This window comes from Eschscholzia californica, unplaced genomic scaffold (genome assembly GCF_041429995.1).
Source record: "Eschscholzia californica isolate CP2 unplaced genomic scaffold, dmEscCali1.0.p SCAF_2, whole genome shotgun sequence".
Lineage (NCBI taxonomy): Eukaryota > Viridiplantae > Streptophyta > Magnoliopsida > Ranunculales > Papaveraceae > Eschscholzia > Eschscholzia californica.
The window spans coordinates 14517390-14541543 of NW_028238309.1; the positions used below are offsets into that span (position 1 = coordinate 14517390).

Below are 24154 nucleotides of genomic sequence, written 5' to 3' on the forward strand. Positions count from 1 at the left end.
GCTTTTATTTCCTAGCCGTATGGTCTGACTGATAATGTAATTCAAGAGGTGACAGTATATATAGTTGAGCATCAAACTGTTTTACGAAAATCTCATAATTCGAAAATAAGAGTACAAATTGTGCCTTAAATTAATCGCCGAAACATTTGCGAACAACGATTTAAGTAGTTTTAAAAAGAAATAATTCCTGGACTGTGTACAAGTACCATTTCCCACAAAGGACTCGAATTATATCGAACTTGTCTTAGACAAATCTCTATTGATCCGGATCCACAGTCATGTTCGAGGGCAAACCCTTCTGGTTAAACCATAATGATACAGCAACCAGAAAAAGGTGAGCCAAATTGCAGAATCAACAGCGCCGTTCAGAGATTCATATGTTGCTTTCAAGATAGCAAGAGAAAACCCGATTCCCAATTGGAGAAGAAAGTATAACCAAAGAATAAGCTAGAAAGATACTATTAGCCAAACCAGCACTACTGTTTTTTCATTTCATTAATCTCACTGTCACAAATCCAATCTATTATACAATTTACACAAGTATAAACAGCTTCATTCTTGTAACAAAACTATACAAGAACTCGATAATGCATTAGTATTTGATGACCGAGTTGGTTATCACACTAAATGCTTTTACACTCTGCTATACACAAAAACATCCTCAATAACAAAATACCTCTAGAAACAATTGTTGAGAAGAGAAAAAATCACCTTCAATACCAATCCGTGGCGATAAAAAAATATCTAGTCTCGACATGGACAAACAACAAAGTTGGAAATCAAAACAAAGACCAAAAGGAAAGCTGAGAAAACTCAGGTAGCAGTCTATGAAGGATGACACTGAGCTTTTTGGGTGCAGAAGCAGCTCAATAAAGGGCAACGCTGTCCGTCACGGAAAAGAAATTAAGCCACCTGTCATAAAGAAATCAAGCAAAAGTTAGCCATTTATTAGCAATAAATTGTCGGTTTTTCAATTTCAGGTTTTGATCATATTATTTTTTGGTTAGAAGCAATAAGATGAAACCTTGGGAAGAATAAAAAAGGGATAGAGATCATACAAATTGGTAAGCATGCCTTCTTCCTACCTGCCTAAGATGTGCCAAATAGAAACTTGATTAATTAAGATGACTTCAGAATAACTGAAGTGCCATTTTAAGCTTATTCTGCTTCCATTTGGGTAACTTATAGAAAGCATCCTTTGTCATGCCGAATTTCTCTCTGAACTCTTCTGAAGAAAGATATGTCTGCAATGTAATGCACAAAAACTTTAAATTCTTAGATTTAAATCCCACATTCGTTTTCTAAACCCCGGAAAATAAACAATGATACGACGATGTCTTCTCAATTTTGGGTTATTTTACCTCTCGCTTAGTTACATCAATGTCGGCAGTAGGATCTGTTGAAAATACTTTAAGACGTTCATAGGGATAAATAGGAAGCCCTTCTTCATCTTCCGCCTCACCTTCCTTGACATCTTCCTGTATAGTGAGGGATTCTATTCTACTGCTCATTGAGTTGGAGTTTGCATCCGACTTTTTTGGGGTCTCAGATATAACTTCATCCACTAGAAAATGAAAACGATTATAATTTATCTCTATCATTATACCTTAAGAAATATGTGAACATACTATATATCTTATTTATTTATATTCTTTTGTGCGGGTAAAAAAATGTCAACCAATTTATACCTGTAGGAGGTTGGACAGAACTATTTGCTGGTGCAGGTTGAACAAAACTGGCTGTGAGTGCTGCTATGGTTGCTGATCTAGAAGCCAATTTTTTTGAATCAGGAGTGACGGATTTCGGATAGATTTTTCTTACAATTGGCGGTGGGGTAGAAAGATTTCTAGCATTTGAATTCTCAAAATTAGCAGCTAGTGCAGTGAAGGCTGGAGATCTGCCTCGCACACGAACTCGGTCAGGGCTAAAAGACATGCTTCGGGTTCGCTGTGACTTGTCTGGTACAGTAGACCTTCCGGCATATACTGGTGTCCTCTTCTTCGGTTTCTGTCATGAGAAGATATCTATCTAATGTTAATATAGGAAAAATGGAGGAAAAGGTATGGATACATACAACATTAGATGCCAGCTGAATAATGTTTTCAAGTCAGAAATGATGCCAAGATCCGGTTAGCTGTCTCTTTGATTAATATAAGTTACAGTTATCCTTACCTCAACAGTTGCAGAAACTCCATTCTTCATTATGGAAAGCTTCTTCTGGAATGAGTTTCCGTGCATCTATCATAGAACAGAAATAAACATATGACCTTTCCTATATTTTGGACCTATTGATTATTAGTGAGTTCCCAGTCTTGCAGGACCACTTACAGCTGATTTTGCAGAGTCCCATGTAAAAAAACGTGTGAAGAAAGGTGGTTCGAAACCTTCAGTAACAATAAATATTGGAGCTTGACGAGATATGTTCTCTAAAAGAACGTCATGTTCAAGGTATTTCTGGTGAAATCAAAAAGAAAGAAATAAGACTTTAGAGCATGATGTAGAAAGACTTATGACGTTTAGTATGCCTATTTTAGGTTATCCAATAAGTTATCTGGTGAATGCTATAAATCATGGTCTAATTGTAGCTAAATCATACTTCAGCTACCACAATAAAGTTAAAACCTGTACTTGGTAAAAGACTTTGCTCATCAGACTTGATCTTAGTAGTTCTCAATCATAAAAAAAAGTTAGTATCAAATCGCGACCTAGTTTTGGTGAGAAGAAAACATACTTCTGCAATGGGCAAAGCTTGCATTTTAGTCTTGGAGTCCACTTGTTGCCCTATCCAAACAAATACATCCGAATGACAATCCAGGATGAACACGTCTTCTGTCATCAGATCATCCTGGCTGAAATTGAATATCTCCGTCACCTGCAAGGAGAATATATAATATCAAAGGTAAGTATTATGTAACCGTTTTATTATATTTGATCAACCAAGAACATAGAAAACCCAAAGTAGTAAAGAACGCACCTTTAAATTTCCTTCAGTTCAGAGAACATTGCCGATAACCGAAATCACAAATGTGGTATTAGTAGATGAATGTACAGATTAGTTAGATTTAATAACACTACCCAACATTAGAATAAAAGAAACCGTTTTAAATACTACCTTTCACTAAAGAGCAAGAAAATAGGTGAGGATCATTTTCTGCTTCCTTTGCAATCTTCTGGCCAGGGTACTCATGTTTACCTCCAAGCAACTCCCAGAATTGATCAGATTCTGTTCCTTCCTTCTGTGGTTTGGACTGGATATTTGGCTGTGGGCAATAAAAAACACATATCAAACCTATTGTATATGACATGGTTCCCTTTTTCAGTACTAACGTTGCGAAAAATACTTGGGCACTCTGATTCACAGTCTGATACCCTTGTTAAAAATTCTAATCGTTCAGTTGGTATATATGCTTTTACATGTATCTTGTGCATATTTTTGCATAAATAAGAGAACAAAAATAATGTGTATGGCATGTATCCCCGTACTGGTCTTTTTCCACTCACAGACCACAGTATTGAGACCTCGCACCTATGTGGAAATGGGTACCCACACCCATGTCCATGTCATGTGGTATGACACATAAGCTCTTTCATCAAATTTATCCACTTTCAAGTTCACAATACCACATGGCAATGGAGACTTAGCAAGTAAAAGAATATACCTTGATTAGATCTAGATGTCTCTCAACAAGCTCTTGGTCTTCTGCGGTAGTAAGACTTCCACTCCACTTAAACACAGTGGAATCATTATGCAATATGTAACAGTAGCAAGAATTTAAAGATGCTGCCACCTGATAAACATAAAATAGCATGTAAGCAGATCTCGGTTGAACTTAAAAGCGTCCAGTATAGGCAACAAACTCGTATAAATGTGTATGAAACAAGAAACTTAAAAGCACTCTCAGATGCAAAGGAGCAAGTCAAACGAATACCACAAACCAATTAATCAAATTCATAGATATCAATGACATTTCTTTGATGTTTCGAAAGGTATTACGATTTGAATTTTGCGCTTATCGCTATTTGGAAATCAAAAATTTCAATTTTATCATTTTATGCCAAAAATGCTGTCCTTGAATATATTGGGTAATCTAGGTTCCCTCTATCAACAAAGAATATTGTAATAACTCTTATATATTATGATGAAACTATTTGTTTGGTAAGCCTGTTTTAGAACAAGCAAATTAAATGTTATGAAAATAACATTTGCCCATAAATTATAACATAAAAAAGAAAAAAAAAAAAAAAAAAAGACGTTAGGTGGTCATTATATTTTGATTTTAGAGATGCACAGATTAGTTAATATCGAATTTTGAGAAAATTCTCTATGATCCCCAAGAGAGCAAATTTTAAGATATAATGCTAGAACTGAAAAATCGAGATATTTGAGTTCGTAAGAACGGATATATGAAATGATGCCTAATTTAGAGTGTCAAGTTTGAGGACACTTTTAAAAATCATGAAAAAGTGAAAGCAATAAATAAAAGACCCCAACGTAATATTTAGCTGAACATGTTCCCGAGGAAGTCGTGTATCATATTCATATGTTCATTATTTAGGCCAACTTTAGATCAAGATAGGTGACAAAAGTGGAATAATACAGGGAAATTTGAGGTATAATGACAATCGAGTCCTATCTTCCAAGTTAGACTACTTGAAAGAGAAGACTTATCAGTTATTAGCCATTGGTAGGGGAAATGAGATGCAATACTACGTTTGAACCAAATAGGTACAAGGAAGTGAACTTACAGGTTCAACTTGAATTGCTTGCATATTCTCAGGTCCAGTACCTTGAACCCGAAATAATGCTATTCCATCTTCACTGTAAGTATCATCTGCATTTTCTTTCTCTGCAACATAATTCTTATATCCGACACTAAAACCTCCCTATTAAGTTTGGCAGAAATTCTTGTTTGAAATTTATGGAATAAAAGATAAAAAGAAGTAGAAGAGAAGCCTAAGTTAACAAACTTTTTTTTTCTCATGAACAAAATAGATAACAGTAACTTATACTAACCTTAAACAAAATAAAGGTCTGAAAGATTGAGAAGAACTGAATAGGTTCATTTCCTTCATAGATACGAGCCTGTACAAAGATAATGAGAAAAATTATACATACAACCGAATGCACAGAATGGCATCTGATATTAAGATACAAAATGCTGCTGTTGTTATTTGTCAGCCCAAACATAATGTTCTTGCAGGTTACTGAGTCCCCACAAAATATCTTGGTGGCAATACCTGCACTGGCTGAGCCTTCAAAGCTTCGACCATCTTGCTTGCCAGTGAAATCGCCACAGTTCTCTCTTCCTGAATTCAGTTTCAAATTCATAGGGTATATAACAAATTGTAAGTAAGTAAATTTTATCAAATTATGTAGACAATGTAAACCCAAACTAATGTTTCAGTTCATGAGACTGCATCCTGAAACTAACTTAATGAGAATACTATTTTACAATCATAAAGGTCCATTCCTTAATTTCTGATGGACTCATTCTAGTGGCAAGAAAAGATCCTATTGATTTTCAGTTATTACGAGCAAAACTTTTGATGGACGTTTTCTTAAGAAAAAACAAGTTCTTCCAAATTGAGTCTGAACTGAGTAATATTCATACAAATATTACCAATGTTGTAACTTGTAACTATGTAGTTACAGGGGGCCAAACCCTTAGTAAGGTGGGGAAGCGTGGGGTGGTCCAAGGCTAACCCATGTCAAAAAAACCATGTACCATGTAAAACTGGGTTGAGCTGAGTGGGTTTACTGCCATAAAGCGGGGGAAATGTGGCTGGTGCTGAGATACATGTTAGGCCGATTAAATAGACTTATCCCACAGTCCAGATCGAGCTGATACAATTCAACTTCACTTTCTAGTTTTTCCTACCGAATAGAGTCTCTTGTGGGCCTTGCCTCCTTTTATAGGAAAGTCTTGGCTGACAAATATATAATGAAAAGGGGACATAGCAGAAGGTGTACTTCGTTTTATCATCTTTTGGTTTAATGTTCCGCATTTTGAGTTTTAGTGCACTATTAAAGATGTTTAGGAAATCAGACAAAATTCTTGATTACTTAAATCAACTTTACCTGGACACTTTGCTTCCCTATCCAAGTACCAACAAGGTATTCCTCTTTATCTTCTCCTGGATATGAATATTGAAAGATACAGCAATCTCCGCTATAGAACTTAGACTGTTCAGCAGCTGGTATGAGAGTCTTTCCTTGGCCATTTACACGCCAAACCTGCGTAGCCAAGCTGGAATCCGTATTTAGCACTTGAACGGCATGATTTTTTTACTTCTTAGAATGGTTCCTAATTTTCACTTCTTCATTAAAAATTCTAAAAAATCAAATCGATAAAGGAATGAGTTATTGAGCTATAACAGCACCTGCAAATTTCCTGTGCAGTCAATATATGGCTGAGGTTCTTCTTTAGCAGGAGTAGCCTTTAGAAGGCCCTTAACATTAAGTCCTTGTCGCCTAAGAAGTGCTACAAAATTGTCAATAATTAAGAATCTCAGATACTAAATAAAAAGTTTTCGATAGACAAAGCCGCAAGAAAATAGGAAGTTTCTCATTATGAAACAACAAAAAGTATTTTGATTACGCACCTGCAACTTTTCCTCTTCCATCCTCAGATACAGTTACATCAGTTGTCCGAGGCCATGAATCAAACTTCGATCGGAACATCACTGTCTCAAATCCTTCGATAGCGCGAGTTATGTGAGATTTCGGTCGATCAGATTCATGGAGCAACACCTGTAAGTGAGATCATAAATATATAACAAGCTTATAGAATTTGCATCTGGTGGACGCAGCCTATGTGCATTAAAAAGAAAATGAGACTATTACTTCTCCAGCTGTACTGGCTGCTTTTCTATCATCAAGAGAAGTATTTCTTCCCATCCACACAAACACTTCTAAACCACAATCCAGAAGAAAACAACTGTTTGTATCCAGCAACTCCCTTGTCAAAGAATCAGCATCGACAGGTTCTACTTGCCCTTTCTTGATGCTAGAGAGGGAAACATAAATTTTATTTGAACCAAACTGAAATATCCAAATTATTTCTTCTTATTCTGATCACTTCTTTTACTTAACAAAGAAAAGATTCTTAAGGCAGTGAATTATTCTTTAAGCCAGTTCTATTAGTTTTTTCGAACATGAAGATCATTTAAATAATTTAGAGAAGTAGTGATCAAATGGTAAAACCATACAAACTAATCAAGTATGCCTCAAGAAATAACTCACTGTAGGAGCTTTGCAGAAAAAGCTTCCAATGTTTTGTTATCTGCAGTGGCTGTCTTCCTTGGAAGAGGAGCAAAGCCGCCAAAAAATCCCCAGAATTCTCCAGTTTCAGCATCGGACATTAACTTTCCGTCCTCTATGAAGTAACGGAAAAGTTCAACCAAAATGATGCTAATAATTCAAATATTATCACTTAGCTTTTATGGTAAACTACTCACTTACCAATGGAAGCTACCTCACATTTTCCATCATGATAAGTATCTTTAATGTACTGAACAACTTCAAGAGATTTAGCCCTCTCTTGAATGGATGAGTTAGAACCATTAAATTGAAAAATTTTAGACTTGGTATCAAGAATAAAAATGTCGTCATGATTGAGGGTTGATCTTGAAAAGGCGACCTAAGAAATATATACAGAGCTTAAGAAATTCAGATAGAAATATTAAAATATATAAATAGGGAAGAACATAACTGCCTCGACAAGTAAAGCTAGCCATGTTAAATTACCTCTGTTACATGGACAACATGTTTCCCTTTGCAGACATATAGACGTGTCTGATGCTCCTCAGCTTCAACATGCTTGAACCCAGATGAAGTACCCCCTGCTTGAGGAATGATACACGGTTTAAAATATGAAAGGAACTTCTCAGTTTCATGACCCTGCACTTCTCGGTATTGGACTGCACGCCCTCCAAGGGCTGCATCTAGTTCAACTGTTTTCATGGCTGCTGCACCAGCTTCATCCTATTATATTTTTACAGTTAAACGATAAGAAAATTCGGTTGTCTTAGTCTTTTAACTGATAAAGTAGATGAAAATCTACTTTATCTTTCTCAACGCCGACTTTACAAATAAACTGCGGAATTTGCAACTGACCTGACTAGTATCCTTTCCTAGCCAATAATGGATATCATGTCGTAATGCACCACTTTTCAACGCGGTTGTCTGCACAAAGTGTGACAATTCGAAGCCTTCAATATGGTTGCTTCAGTTTTATGAAATAGATCAGATTTAATTGTAAAGATGAGATCATAGTACAAGAGATAAACAATTATTCTCAAATAATTATTAAAAGGAGAACTGATGCGCAGATTACGAGGGGATCGAGACCATGTTGATATATTTATTTAATATCAAGTTTAGACTTTAGAGTCAAGTAAAAGGTGCATTCTTCATTTGTGGCATCAAATAACTCATATCCTTTAACTCCCCAAGAAGCATATAAGTTCGTCAATTGAAAGTGCTTTGCCAAATACCGCTAAATTCAAATAAATGGAGAACCAGGCTTTTGAAGAATATGGAAGGTGGTCTTAATGCTCCAGTGACAAGTTTTTCTATTCAGATGATGAATCAACTGTTCATATTAAGACTTTGTGCTAACAACAAACACATAATATATATGTGAACATCAAAACTGTATTTGGGGAATCTACAAACAAATATATGACAAAAACACACATCAATCAAATGCTTCAACTTGCGACTTACTTTCAAAACAATGTATGAATCTCCTGTAAAGAACTTTCCCTGAGAAGACTTCGGGACAGGCACAGGGTGGAAATTCTCAATGCGCCAGATTTCTGTTTCACTATATATTGGTCAAGGAAAACTATGGCAATGTGCAACTTGAAAGCAATAAAACTATATATCACGCCCACGCGCGGATAAACAAAAATACACAACACAGAAACACATATTTAAAAAGTATCATGATTGTTTTGCATAGTCTTTGGAAAATTAAATATCCCCTTTGCCCTTCAGAGGGTGGTGTGGATGTTCTTCCTTCATGTGTTAGTCTCTGTTTGAGAGTTTTTGAAAGTTAATTTATGTTAATCTATATCCAAACACAAAACTAAGTCTTGAAGTGAACGGTAGCAAGGTCTAGAGTTTTGGAAATTCAAGTTGTTCTTCTAAGGAATAAAGTTTTTGGAGGAAAACTAATCAGAGGCGGTAGCAAGGTCTAAAGTTTTGTCCAGATAAAATTATCTCCGTTACAAACTTAGAGATCACAGCAATCTGCGAATTGCTTTTGAACAGTAAGCTTGTAGCTCATATGCGTCTGAGCAGCCCATTCCAATGAAGGTCCTACAAGATGCAACAATAAGCCAGTTGTCATATTTTGCCCATAAATATCCTTCCATTGTGACATGTAGTAGACACATACTTTGACAGCCAGAAAATCAAAGGAAATTTCTATTTATTCAAGTATCTGACTTCAGCTTTAACTTTATCTCGGCTATGTAACTTGCACATTTCCTCTCACCAATTCTGATTAACGTATGTGAAGTTATTACGACAGTTCGACGAATTTGATTTGCACTCATCAAGTCATCAGTGTCGAGCACTTAGTAGTTTGTACTCTATACATAATATATTTTGTGCCTTTATTCTTCTTGTAGATCACCTGCAAGTCCTAAAGAAATACCACTCAAGTAGTTCCTAATGTAAAGGATACGCCTTTTGTCCAGCTCCCTGGAAAGCAGGATCCAAATCCCTCATAGAAACAGCCATACTTTTGTTGTCTGGCTTGAGAGGTCCCCTTGGTTCGTCGAGAGAACCAGAGATTTCCTGTAAAACGATTTTATGAAAACATGCATTATTAGGCAGAAAGAAAGCCACAATTCAGAAAAGAAACTCAAAAGAAGTTAAACGTAAAATGAAGGTCGAAAGGAACTAAAAGCTTCCGAAAGATTTCAAGCACCAAAGCTCTGGAAAGAAAAATAAGTTGGTCATGAACACAATATCAACACATCATAACTAGTCAAATGGTGATACATCCTGTACTCGCCAATTAACAATTGCCTTCACTCGTTTCATGATATAACACATGCATTTTGCTGGGCCTTATGGTTCAAATATTTAGCGGGCCTCGGTTTTGATGCGTTGATGGTACGAAGTGAATTACTCAGAAGTGTGAAGTCAGGTACATGTGCTCACCATTTATAGACTTCTATATTTGAAAGGTTCTTAACAATGTCAAAATAACATATCTAGCTCAATACTCTTACAAGTTTCAGAGGAACGTCTATAAATGTTTTGTTAGAACTGAAAGTCGCGGAAGCTATCGAACCTACCCAGAAATTGATCTGATTATGAAGATTAATCGAAAAGCTAAGCCAAAATCAAATATGCGAACAGAATTTAACGAGGTTCGGCCTAAAGCCTACGTCCTCGGGCGAACAAGAAATCTTTATTGAAGGATAGATGAAGACGACTCACACAACCCGCAAGTTCGTCCCAAGATGGTACCGTATAGAAATTAACCTCTATACTAAATCTTCGACGACCGAGAAATTTAACACCGCTCAAAAACTATGAATAAATTTTCTCTCTTACTTGCTCACACTCTCTAACTCTCTATTGAGTAGTTGTTGTGTTGTTGTTGGTGATTATACATTGGCCCTTAACCCCCTATTTATAATAATATAAGCCGGGTCCAATTTGTGAATCCAATTCACAATTAGAAACTGCCACAATTAGAAACTGCCACAAATTGGCTCCATAAACTGCCATTGGACAAACCGCCACAAGTCACCTAAACCGCCTCTCACAATTCTCCACCTCGTACACAATTTGATACACTTCAAATTTTGGACGAACACCAGGATACTCCTTGTAAGATATACCTGCTTCTTGTAACTTCATCCGACTGCGCCATATGACCATGGCTGCCTACGTACCCTTTTACAGGATCAAGCCTACCGTAGTTCTACCAACCCTTCACATAAAGATTACCTTGTCGCCATTACGCCCTTTCGGGCAACTTAACACGAGCCGATTTGCAGCAATTCCAGACAATGCTGAAACTTGCTACACGTCACCACTTTAGTCAACATGTCCGCGGGATTCTCATCTGTGTGTACCTTCATGAGAGAAACATCACCTTCCTCTATGACATCTCGTACAAAGTGATACCTGACATCGATATGCTTAGTGCGAGCATGATGAACCTGATTCTTCGCCAAGTGGATCGCACTTTGACTATCACACCATACATCCACGCACTCCTGCTTAATCCCTAGATCATCCAAAAGACCCCACAACCACAATGCTTCCTTCACACCCTCGGCCATAGCCATATACTCGGCCTCCGTAGTAGATAACGCAACTGTAGATTGTAACATCGATCGCCAACTAACTGGAGCACCATGTACCCTAAATACATAACCAGTAGTAGATCGTCTTCTATCTAGATCGCCAGCATAATCTGAGTCAACATAACCGCTTACCTGACATGTGTCTCCACCAAAGCACAAACCCGTATCAACGGTACCCTTCAAGTACCTCAACACCCATTTCACAGCTTCCCAGTGTGTCTTCCCCGGATTTGCCATAAACCTACTAACCACACTGACCGCTTGTGAAATATCAGGACGAGTACACACCATAGCGTATATTAAACTGCCAACTGCACTAGCATACGGTACACGATCCATATGATCCTTCTCCACCGTAGTAGTGGGAGATTGTTTTCCCGAGAGCCTGAAGTGTGGTGCCAAAGGTGTTGACACCGCCTTCGCATTCTGCATCCCGAATCGAGAAACTACTCGTTCGATGTAACCTTTCTGATTCAAGTAAAGTTTCTTACTTGACCGCTCTCTCTTAATCTCCATTCCCAGTATTTTCTTTGCAGCGCCCATGTCTTTCATCTCAAACTCTTGACTGAGTTGAGATTTCAACTTATCTATCTCCACCATGCTTCGAGAAGCAATAAGCATGTCATCCACATACAAAAGGAGATAAATAAAGTCACATTCGCGAAGCTTCTTGATGTATACACAACAATCATAGTCACTTCTGCGAAAACCATGTTTTAGCATGAAAAAATCAAATCGTTTGTACCATTGGCGAGGGGATTGTTTCAATCCATAAAGAGACTTCCTCAAACGACATACTTGATTTTCTTTACCCTCAACCTTGTATCCCTCGGGTTGAGCCATATAAATTTCTTCTTCCAAATCCCCGTGCAAGAAGGCGGTTTTAACATCGAGTTGTTCCAGCTCAAGATCACTATGAGCAACAATACTCAATAGCACCCGAATAGAAGTATGTTTCACGACCGGTGAGAAAATCTCATTGTAGTCGACCCCTTCTTTCTGTGCATAACCCTTGGCCACTAGTCTTGCCTTATACCTTGTACCCTTGATTTCGGAAGAATCCCCTTTCTTCTTGTACACCCATTTACAACCAATAACAGACTTACCTTCGGGCAATGGGACAACCTCCCACGTCTGGTTCTTGTGAAGAGACTTCATCTCTTCTTGCATAGCAACCAACCAACTCTCTCTTTCCTCCGCGGTAATAGCTTGTTTGAAGGTGACCGGCTCGTCGTCTTCTACCGAGAGTGCATATTCAACCAAATTTGCCTGCCCGTAATGCCTAAGAGGTGTGTCTGACCCTAACCTCTGTACCGGCTTATATAACCGTTTCGGCCTAGTGTATACCGAAACATCCTGTTGTTGTTGTTGTAAAACTTGTGTACCTTCCCCTTGAACCTCCTCATGATCGGGTTCATCAATTTCCTCATCTTGAGTATTAGCCTGATGCTCCACCTGATCATGATTCCTAGAAACCCGTTGGTCTTCGGCTTCTACTTCCACTACTTGAGCTTTAGTAGACCCAACATCACCACAACTAGGCACCGTAGCTTTCGTCATAGCTACAATAGACGACTCATTAAACACCACATCTCTGCTGATTACAAACTTCTTGTCTTCCGTACACCATAGCCGATAACCCTTAACTCCTGTAGCATATCCTAAGAAAATTGCCTTCTTTGCTCTATTATCAAGTTTGTTACCTTTAACATGGTAATAGGTCGTACAACCGAAAACCCTAAGTCTCCCGTAATCTGCATGTTCACCTGACCACACCTCGTAAGGTATGCCGCCATCTAAAGAAGAATGTGGAGACCTGTTCACAATATAACAAGCTGTAGCAACAGATTCTGCCCATCATTCTACGCCTAATCCAGAATTGGAGCGCATACATCTAGCCTTCTCAAGTAGTGTACGGTTCAATCTCTCTGCGACTCCATTCTGTTGAGGTGTGTTTACTACTGTCCAGTGCCTCACAATGCCTTCCTGATTACAAAACTCCTTGAATGCCCCATCCGTGTACTCGGTCCCATTATCCGACCTTAACGTCTTCAGCTTTCGACCAGTTTTGTTCTCAACCATTGCTTTCCACACCAGGAATGTGTTGAATACCTCATTCTTATGCTTCAGAAAATAAAGCCAGACAAATCTCGAATGATCATCAACGAATGTAACAAAATACCTGGAACCACCCTTGGAAGGTAACTTTGCCGGTCCCCAGACATCGGTGTGTACGTAGTCTAACACCTTTTTGCTCATGTGCTTGCTTGTAGAGAACGTCACCCTGTGTGCCTTCCCGAACACACAATGCTCACAAAACTCCATGCAAGGCTTCTTCATGTCCTTCAACAAGCCTTTCCCGCACATCAAAGATAGACCTTTTTCTGACATATGCCCAAGGCGCATATGCCAAAGCCTCGTACTAGCCGTTGGATCCCTTCCACTGATTCCTACTGCTACATCTCCAGTAATTGTTGTCCCCAAAAGTTTGTATAAATTACCGTAACGAGTACCTCTCATTACCACCAAAGAACCCTTAACGACTTTTATGGAGCCATTCTCTATAATTATCTTACAGCCGTTCCGCTCCAACACACCAAGGGAAATTAGATTTTTCCGCAAATCGGGTATGTGTCTTACGTCCGTCAATGTTCTCACCACTCCATCGTGCATCTTGATCCGTATTGTTCCGAGTCCCACAGTTTTACATATACTATCATCACCCAGTATAACTGTACCACCATCTATACTCCTATAGGTAGTAAATCACTCCCTATTTGGGCACATATGGTGTGACGCCCCTGAATCAAGCATCCACTTATCGAAGATCTTCTCAGACACCTCTGTCACCGAGAAACATTCGTCCGCCTCTTCTGACACATATCCCGCCTTTTGCATCTCTTGTTTCTCCTTGTAGCCTTCGTTCTTTTGCTTCAACTTTCTCTTTGGACAAGCCGCTTTAAAGTGGCCAAGCTCACCACAACTAAAGCACGTTTTCTTGAAAGAGCCTCTAGATTTGGATCTAGATTTCCCGCCCTTTTCCTTTCCCCTTTCATTACTCCTCCCCCTCGTTACAAACAACCCTTGTGCTTGTTCTTTGTCTACTCCACCCGACGCCATACTGCTAGTAGCAACCTTACGAAGGTCATCCGCTAATAGCGAATTTCTCGTCTCTTCCATGCTTAGACTATCACCAACAAGCATCAAAGTTTGAACAAGGTTCTCATAGGATTTAGGCAATGAAAGTAACAATATGAGGGCTTGGTCCTCATCCTCAACCTTAACATCAATATCCTTCAAATCTGAGATAATCCTGTCAAACCTATTCACATATTCCTGAATAGAAGAACCCTCTTCCATTCTACATGTGAATAATTTGGATTTTAAGTAGACCCGATTCGTTAAAGTTTTCGTCATGAAACTGCTTTCTAGTTTTAACCACACACCCGCCGCCGTTGTTTCTTCGTCTACTAGGAACGCCACGTCCCTCTCAAGACACAACATAATGGTAGCCCGTGCTTCGAGATCTAACTCTTCCCAATCCTCATCTGACATATCTCCTGGTTTCTTTCCCGTCAACGTCTTGTGTAATTTCTGCGAGATTAACAGATTCTTCATCTGCATTCGCCAATAAGAAAAATCGTTTTTCCCATTGAACTTCTCTATCTCATATTTCCCTGCTTTGACCGTACCACTTCTCGATCCCATCTTCTCTTCGTTCAATCTCAACAAGGCTCTGATACCAATTGTTAGAACTGAAAGTCGCGGAAGCTATCGAACCTACCCAGAAATTGATCCGATTATGAAAATTAATCGAAAAGCTAAGCCAAAATCAAATATGCGAACAGAATTTAACGAGGTTCGGCCTAAAGCCTACGTCCTCGGGCGAACAAGAAATCTTTATTGAAGGATAGATGAAGACGACTCACACAACCCGCAAGTTCGTCCCAAGATGGTACCGTATAGAAATTAACCTCTATACTAAATCTTCGACGACCGAGAAATTTAACACCGCTCAAAAACTATGAATAAATTTTCTCTCTTACTTGCTCACACTCTCTAACTCTCTATTGAGTAGTTGTTGTGTTGTTGTTGGTGATTATACATTGGCCCTTAACCCCCTATTTATAATAATATAAGCCGGGTCCAATTTGTGAATCCAAAACTGCCACAATTAGAAGCTGCCACAAATTGGCTCCATAAACCGCCATTGGACAAACCGCCACAAGTCACCTAAACCGCCTCTCACATGTTTATCCATTAAACCCATGATTCATACACAATATAAGAATCAGATATGACATAGCCACAGTGGAAACAAGAAATTAAATTCCAAATCGATTCCTTATACTTCTACTGGGTTTTAATCAATTTTACGATACTACAATTATTTCAGAAAAGAAACTTCTAAATACTACCAACGACTTCACCTAAGTTACAACATGAAGAAATTTTTGGAATTTTAATCGACATCAATCATGTTAGAGTTAAAACTAAGTTTTGACCTATGGTCTAGGAGTACTTGTAGTTCTGTAATGCTAAACAGATAATTTTCCTTGACCGGAAATATTAGACGGGCCAAACTCTTCCCGATCGATACAGAGAACAACAAAAGTCAAAATGCAAAGTCAAATTGGTCAGGGAGCAACTAACAACATGTTAGTAAAGATATTAAAAAAATATTGGATATTCGTGTATATAGACGAGAGGATGATACACAATATCTCGCGATATCAAGTATATTGTACAAGCAAAAGTTGAATTTCAAACATGAAAATTTCCACAAACGATCACATACATGAATATTGAGCATTCGTGCATATAGATAGACAAGAGGATGATACCCAATATCTCGCCATATCAAGTATACAATTAACAGCAAATTCAGTTACACATATCGTACTGGTTCAATTTCAAACATGAAAATTTCCACAAACAGTTAGGATAGAGAAGTTTCTTCTCCTACCTGATTCATCTTAATAATTCAGTTATAGACCAAATTAAGACTAAAATGAGAATCCAAATCAATCCTTGCCCACTATAAAAACCCAATATTCTCTCTCTCTCTCTCTCTCTCTCTCTCTCTCTCTCTCTCTCTATATATATATATATATATATATATGAATAATAAAATCACTATCTTTCTTTTGAAAACTCAAAATTATACAAACTTATACATCAAACAGTGAACTCAACATTAATTTCACAACAAAGAAACAAAATAAATTCAACGAAAAATTAAATAAGCTAAAAAGAAGTTGTTGTGTAAATTGTACCTTGTGGAAGTTGAAATGGAATTAGTCTGCTTTACTAACTTCTAAAATAATTAACATATCAACTTCGAATGAACCAAATACCCTAGAAAATAAATGAATGAATGAATGAAGAAGAAGAAGAAGAGAGAAAATAGAGAGAGAGAGAGAGAGAGAATGATTATGTTTTAAGTTGAGAGGCGTGCTTATCACTAATCCAAGCTAAAGAGCGCGGGCCAGATGATGAACTGTTATGGACTGTGTTATATTCCATTTTAAAATATGGAGATTCTTACATTGACCCCCAATTTAATATCAATATTTGGATTACATCCCCAGTTTCTCGAAACAGCTGATATAGACCCCCCCTCCCCTACTTGCAAAATAACATTAGATTTCTGTTTTGTGACGTTTGTACGAGTGGTACATGTAGAGAATGACAAAAATGCCCTCTCTGAAATATTCCCCTTTCATCTTCGTTTCGAGATACAATTCTCAAGTTCTCTCGTTTTTTTCTCCCAAAATCGTACTCCATTACTAAATTCATTTTCTCCTTAATTACTGAACTGAACTTTCTTTTTCAAATTTACATACCAATATTGAAAATCAGAAGTTGGGAGGATAAATTTTTTACATATATTTTACCGCCTACAAATAACTAATCCACACAACCCGGATGATTTATTCCGCTCAAGAAAATGAAGATTATGATGGATCTGATAAAGAAATCTATTGGAGGATAAGAAGGCAAAGAAGGTCATATTCATGATCGTGGAGATGAAATAATCTTCAGAGAGACCATTTTTGAACATTGAATGCTAGATCTCGTTGCTCCTACTCAAACAAATGAAAAATGATCAAAAATTACAAGAGGTTTAGAGACTAGGGCAATGGAGTTACAACTTCAGATGATGGAATCAAATGGATATACCGGGAATACTAAAGATTATATTGATCATGCATGATATATGAATCTTTGCTGGATAATTTTATTGAGGATGAAGAAAGTTCTAGAAACTCCACGTTTGCAAAATAAGTTGTGAAGTTATGTATAATTGTAATTACTTCATTGGAGTTTAGTTTGGCTTGTGCAATTTGTAGAATGGATGTTAGAGCATCTCCAATGGGGCACTATAACAGAAACTTTAAAGTCTAGTAGTCGAGTATCAAATAGAGATTCTCTTTCCTAAGTGTCAATATAGAGACACTCTATATTTTTTTGGCCTCCAATGGAGATCTCTAAATCTCTCTACTTAATACACATGTCACTCTTAAATTGAATATGGAAAAAGTAGTTGAAAAGAAAAGTTTCTATTGGTTTAAACTTTAAAGTAACACTTAGAGAGTCTCAAAGAGATACTCTAGTTTTAGAGTTTCTCTCTCTAGACACTCTATAATAAATGTGTCCACCTCATAATAGAGTGTTTAACAAAGTGTCCCATTGGAGATGATTTGTTAACAAACACTCCAAGAAGTCATGTGACACTCCAAGTATTAGAGATTGAGTGTCCCATGTGAGATGCTCTAAGTAAGCGAAGAAACAAAAGAATTGCCTTGCGACTAAGGCTACCATTAGAGTAGGCGAAGAGATTGCATTTAGTTTGTCTTATTCGTAAATTTGAACTTCCGACTAAATGATCCAGAATATGAGGAAGAGATGAAGAACAATATATTAATGTTGGTTTCATCTACTGGACTGTAAGGTTCATGATCATCTGCTTCTGTTGATTATGTATCGGACACTCCAATCCTTTACAGCTTATGTAGTGATATCTTCTTCGATAACCTTTTGTTAAGGACCAAGATAATCGATCTTTTGAATGATAAAACCTGATCTATTATTGGATAGAGTTTTTAAGATAAAGTATGAATTTCAGGAGGAAGTTTGAAAAAATAGGATTTGTTTGTCAAAATGAAGAAAAAAATGATTTTTATAGGGAAGATATTTTCGACAGGTACAACTTGTGTCACTGGCACAAGCTCCACGTAACAAAAATTTGATAGTATTTGCCTAGTCAAGCACTCAAGGTTTTATATCTTCTATTGATAGGTGAGCTAACCTAGGCGAACTGGTGCGGTAAAATCTTGTGGAGCCTAAGTCACTCGAGCAGGTGATTCCCGTATGAAGGCATTGCAAGGAGTAACTAACCTCGGCGAACCGGTAATGTGGGAAATGCCCTCGAGTAGCATGGAAGCTACAAATTAAACCACATAAGAAGTGTAATGACCAAATAAATTTTTGAAGGATCATACAACGTGGATAATTATACAATAAAAGGACTTGCAAGATGAGTATCTGTAAAGAGCTCAGAGATTCAGATAAATGAAAAACTATAAGGATGGCAAGAGATAAGATGTTGTGAGCTTTTAGTCCAAGTAGTAGATGTTACTCAAGGAAGTTATAAGAACAAGTAAATTGATTGGGACAACAAAAGAACATGCTAGAGAATCTTATCAGATTTACAGTTATTCGATGGTACAATATCGAAGGATAAAGATATCTGGCAACGAGTTGGGTTTGCAATAACTCGGCAAAAAAATAGAGTAGATTAGAGATAGTTATTTGAAAAATCGACTAAGTGTTTAAGATGTTGATTTTTATCACAATAAATTCAGGAATAGTAGATTGAGGGTTCATCAAGGCCAGTAATTCTCCATGGGGAGCACCCGTAGTATTTGTGAAGAAAAAGTTGAAATACTTATTTTCACAAAAAGAAGTAAGTATATATGAGACAAAGAAGGCAGTTGGAATTCTTGAAGGACTGTAACTTTGACTTGCTTCATCACACGGGCAAGGCAAATGTTGTAGTTGATGCCTTGAGTCGAAAGAAAAGAGAAACTCTCATATTTGATGCATCCAAGTTATTCTATATGGTAAGTATTGTTGGTGAGTGTAGGTTCGACTATAAAGAGATTGAAACCTCAGAGAATATGTATCAAATACCGGTGCAATATTACCAAATCACACCCAGATTCATTGAACAGTGGTTAGCAAGTAAATTATTGATTATCGATACTCTTGGGTTAAAAGTCAAGCAGATGATAGTGAGAACCTGGATTGGCAGATACAAACATATGGCAGTTTAGATGTAAAGGAAGACTATGGATACCAAGTGAAAGGAAGACCGGAAAAGAGATTTTAGAGATAGCTCATAAGACTCGATATGCAGTACGTCCTAACGACTACAAAGATGTACAAGGATTTGAAACGAAGTTTTTCGTGCTCAGGAATGAAAAAAGACATATCAGAATATGTGAAAGTATGTGACACTTGCCAACGAGTGACATACAATACACAATGTAATACTCTCTACAGTCTACCATCTCACAAGTCATCTTTCCTCTCATTTCTTCTTAAAAACCTCCAAATTTGTTAAGTTCTTCATTTTTTTTCTATTTGGGATGGAGTCACACATGGCATTTCTAGATTATTGCACCTAAAATATTCTTTTGCCTCGTTTAAAACTTTATTCTTTAAAGTCATATTATTGTTACAGTGTTTATTGATTTAGGAGTGGATATATGACTAATTACCCCTCCTATTTTTGGACGTTAGACTAAAAATTTATAAATCAATCACTTTGATGATTCTACAAGTGCATCTGTTATTGTTTGATTGATAATTTCACAGTGCCGCCAGTCATGCATGCCCTAGTCGTTTTGAAGTATTTAATTCATATTTGATCCTAATCAGTTAATGCTTTAATTGTTGAATGTTAAGGAATCGATCAAATGGCTTTAGTCGTTTCTCTTACTCATTTATTTTATCATTTAATTAAATTATCTTTGATAGTCGATGATAGTTACTTAACGAAGTTGACATAGTTGGGATGACTAATGTCACATATTACGTTGTTCTGATTTAGATATGAACTCGGTTGCCACCTCGCTCTACGGATGAGGTAGATCTCTTTTGACTAATGGTGCTCATTAATATGTATTTCTTGGATAAATAAATAAAGACGTATTCAGTAAAATATATAGTTGGGAGTGTAAACACAGGGAAAATAAATAAATCTCATCTAGAGACAAATGGTCGGTTATGATGAGAGAATTAAGAAAGAAATAGATGGAATTGTGGGAATTGGTAGTTTATTCTCTCTTAATTTTTAAGGGTTGAAACTTTAACAAATCCTCCTCCCTTATTTTTAATCTTTATGAAACTCCAAATAAAAATGTACGACCAGATTTATCTCGCATATAACCGACCAAATTGTTTTTATAGGTAAGATAACAATGATTATGATAAACGATGGAATGATATTCCCATTCTCTTTCCTCTCTTTCAACCCTCACTAGTTTATCACCGTCTTCCCAAGGTATTCACATATTCTTAAATTAACGTTTAATGTAATTTATTTGGCTACTATTTTTCCACCAATTCTTTGCATAAAGTCTAGAAGCATTCGACATACTCCTTTCATTAAATTTCTGATTTCTTATTAAGAAGTCGTATTGGCAAAACTCAAAACCTATATAATCATCTTTAGGAAAAAAAATATAATCATCTTTAGAGAACTGCTAAAAGCACCCACCAAAACTGCTATAAGCAGGCGAAGTTATTAGCAGACGGCCCAAATGTTATTTACTATTAGGAATCCATATAAAGGTTTAGGGATATCCATCTTTAGCCCCAACTTGTGACCTGGTCAACTATGTGCTTGTGTTTGGTCATTCATATTTGAAACGGTTATTTTTTTCCCTTTCATGTCCACCATCATCCCACACATTAATACGTGTTAACAACTAGCCATCCAAACCTCAAACAAACTTCTCCACCACTCTCTTTCTAACTACAATCTCCTTCATTCATTTTCAATGATTTATTCTGTTTCTTGAGACCCATATTTTCTTTTTACAAGAGTTTTTGTTGAAATGAAGAAGATAATTGGAAATTAGTATCTAATTAAGGTAAGATGATGATCAATATCTTTAATTATTTTGAGTTCTTTATCTTTCTCTTGGTCTTGATTGAATTCCAAATTGTTGTGGTGTTGTGATTTATTATCTTGAAATGAAGGTTTGATCATCATCCTCATAATTCTCTTTATTTTATGTGTTAGATATCTTATGCTTGTATTATTTGATGAACTTTGAATCTTCATATTAGAGATGATCCAAATTGATAAATTCTTCATGTTGATTAAACATGATTATAACAATTAATTAATAGTCTATTATATCCTATGGTTTGAAGCAAAAGTTGTGTTCAAAGAACTTGATTCGCAATTGCTTATTAGGAAATCATTGAGAGGCGTAAGATCGAAAACCTTCCTGGTTTCGATTATACTAATTAAAACACCTTGATTTACATATTGACAACTAGACTTCTTGGGTGGATTTTATCGCGTAGATTGATCATACTGAGAGACATATATTAAGAAGATTTGGTGTACATACACATCATTCATCAAGCGAAAACCGTACCATGTGGAACTAGATACTAAGGGTGTGATCAACGCGTAAAGTCATGAATAATATAGCTTAGAGAAATATGCTACATGATTTTCTTCTCTTTCTAAATTCTTTCTTTTAAGTTTTGTAGGTCTTGTGAAGTTCGATCTTCGTATAATATCTCTAATGGCAACAAAACATAAGGATTCTTCTCATGGAAAAGAGAAGAATCTTGTATCTTCAACCCATCATCATATTGACAACTCTCATGGAAAATCACCAAGAACTCCTAAATCTTCTTTAACTACAAATTCTCCTGATAAAGTTAACCATGTCCCACCAGAGAAACAAATTCCAAACTATCTCAAACATACTATAAGTTCATCCAAAGAGACTTCTTCTAGGCTAGGAAAAAAACCCACTATTTCCGATGACAATAATCCTCGGTTACTTAGACGAAAATCATTTGATAAACCTCCATCAAATTCACAGCTTCAAAGAACTCTATCCTCAAACTCAAGAGATAAAGGTACTACACCAATAACTAAACCTTCATCTCCTTCGCCAAGAACCACCATTTCTCCTAACTCCGAAAGAAGTACTATTCGGACACCAAAACCCGTCACAGAAAGAGTCATTGTGTCTCCAAAAACCACCTCCGAAAGACTGACCATTTCCCACAAAACTATCTCTGATAGAACACCGAAAGCACCTAGAATTGTTAAGACAGTTCAACCAATATCAGCTAAACCAAAACCTCTAAGAAGGACATTAAGCAATACTAGTTCTAAGAATGGAGTTAAATCTAGCCCTGCTCCTTCCGTTGCTTCCTCTACAGCTCCTACTAGTCCCAATGGAATCGAGAATACGTCCGCTTTCGATGTCGAGCAAGAAGATAAGGCCATATTAGAGCAAGAAATACTTGAAAAGGAGATATTGAAGGTTAAAGAAGAAGTAGAAGAAGAAAAAATTTCTCTTGAAGTTCCTCCGGATCATGATCAAGTACTAGTTGACGACCATACCAGCTTCCCCGAATCATCAGAAAAGGGTTCATTTATCGAGAAGATTAGAAGTTTTGACAGTACTCCAACAATCTTGGTGGAACAAGTACATGAAGAGGTAATGGTTTCAACTCCCCAAATTGAAGAAACTACTGAAGAGAAGACAATAGAACCAGTCCAAAATGAGAACCAACATGAAGTAGAAAAAGAGCAAGTGATCATGAACATTCATATAGAAAATAATGACATTGAAGAACCCTTGGAAGTACTAGCCGAATCGGAACAAGAAGGCGAAAATGAGGCGTCTAGAGAAATAGAAGGGGAAGAAAAGACGGTGATGGAACAAACGAAGGAATCGGAAGTAGAATGTGAAGAGGAAGGAACCCAAAATCTCAAATTGAAAGAGAAAGAAGATGAAGAAGATGATAATGAAGAAACCAAAGCGAAAGACAAAGCCAAAGCTGAGGCTGAAGCTGAAGCTGAAAATCTTTCTTTCAGAAGACAACAAGTGAATAAGGGGAAGAAAGAAAGTCAAGCTTATAATGATGTAATTGAAGAAACTGCAAGTAAGTTAGTACAGAAAAGGAAGAATAAAGTGTTAGCTCTTGTTGGTGCATTTGAGACAGTTATCTCTTTACAAGAGCCCGAAGGTCAATAATGGTCAATTGACCAACTGCAATTATGAGGACTTGAGTTAACTTATTTTGTGTGGTTTAAAATGTGAAATGGATTAAGCTATGCTTAATTGGTACCCACAATTCAATGAGGTTTGAATTTCAATTGTTTTCATATTTTAATGTTTTTTTATTATTATTTTTTTGTTTTGAAATTTGGGTTTATTGTATAATTAATTAACTCATATTGATAATCTTATACATTTAGGTTGTGTTTTAATTGACTTTCATGCTTAACAAAGAAATATTATTTCAAAATTGTAATTTTTAGTAAGGTACTATATTTATGTCATTCATCTTTATTCACCTATTGTTGGTCTCGTGGTTCTCTTTTAATATCACAAATCTTAATCTTTCTGTTAAAACAAATACAAAGTAATATATGATAAATCGGAGAAAGAGTTATCTTCTATAAACTAAATGAAAAAGATGACAATAGTGATTTAAAATAAAATGAAAATTAAATGTAACAAGTATCCGAGTCGACGATTCCTAT

General features: G+C 36.7%; 2 protein-coding genes across 3 annotated transcripts; one reads left to right on the forward strand and one right to left on the reverse strand.

Annotated features, from left to right (window-relative positions):
- Positions 1-461: 461 nt before the first annotated feature.
- LOC147556422 (villin-4-like) lies at positions 462-16435 on the reverse strand. The gene is made up of 24 exons (XM_086664321.1): positions 16304-16435; positions 9696-9808; positions 8729-8828; positions 8117-8185; positions 7748-7984; positions 7463-7640; positions 7244-7376; positions 6845-7007; positions 6604-6751; positions 6382-6482; positions 6080-6235; positions 5239-5307; positions 5015-5083; positions 4747-4884; positions 3660-3788; positions 3113-3260; positions 2975-2985; positions 2732-2872; positions 2329-2454; positions 2173-2238; positions 1689-2007; positions 1362-1564; positions 1086-1244; positions 462-912 (listed from the first exon to the last, which is right to left on the reverse strand). The coding sequence occupies exons 1-23, from the start codon at positions 16310-16312 to the stop codon at positions 1131-1133; spliced, it is 2940 nt and encodes a 979-aa protein (XP_086520447.1). The 5' UTR covers positions 16313-16435; the 3' UTR covers positions 462-912; positions 1086-1130.
- A 4880-nt stretch (positions 16436-21315) lies between these two features.
- On the forward strand, positions 21316-23878 carry LOC147556423 (uncharacterized). 2 transcript variants are annotated; one of them, XM_086664322.1, is made up of 2 exons: positions 21316-21500; positions 22135-23878. In XM_086664322.1, exon 2 carries the CDS (start codon positions 22170-22172, stop codon positions 23640-23642), a length of 1473 nt encoding a protein of 490 aa, XP_086520448.1. In that variant the 5' UTR covers positions 21316-21500; positions 22135-22169; the 3' UTR covers positions 23643-23878. The 2 variants fall into 2 exon arrangements, with proteins under 2 accessions (XP_086520448.1, XP_086520449.1); XM_086664323.1 differs by having other exon boundaries at positions 21483-21609.
- The last annotated feature ends 276 nt before the right edge of the window (positions 23879-24154 follow it).

Coding starts and splice junctions, on each gene's coding strand:
- LOC147556422 (XM_086664321.1), bottom strand. Junction 7,641..7,747: donor ATGTTGTCCATGTAACAGAG/GTAATTTAACAT, acceptor TATATTTCTTAG/GTCGCCTTTTCAAGATCAAC. Junction 5,084..5,238: donor TGAAGGCTCAGCCAGTGCAG/GTATTGCCACCA, acceptor ATCTTTGTACAG/GCTCGTATCTATGAAGGAAA.
- LOC147556423 (XM_086664322.1), top strand. CDS start 22,170: ATGGCAACAAAACATAAGGATTCTTCTCATGGAAAAGAGAAGAATCTT.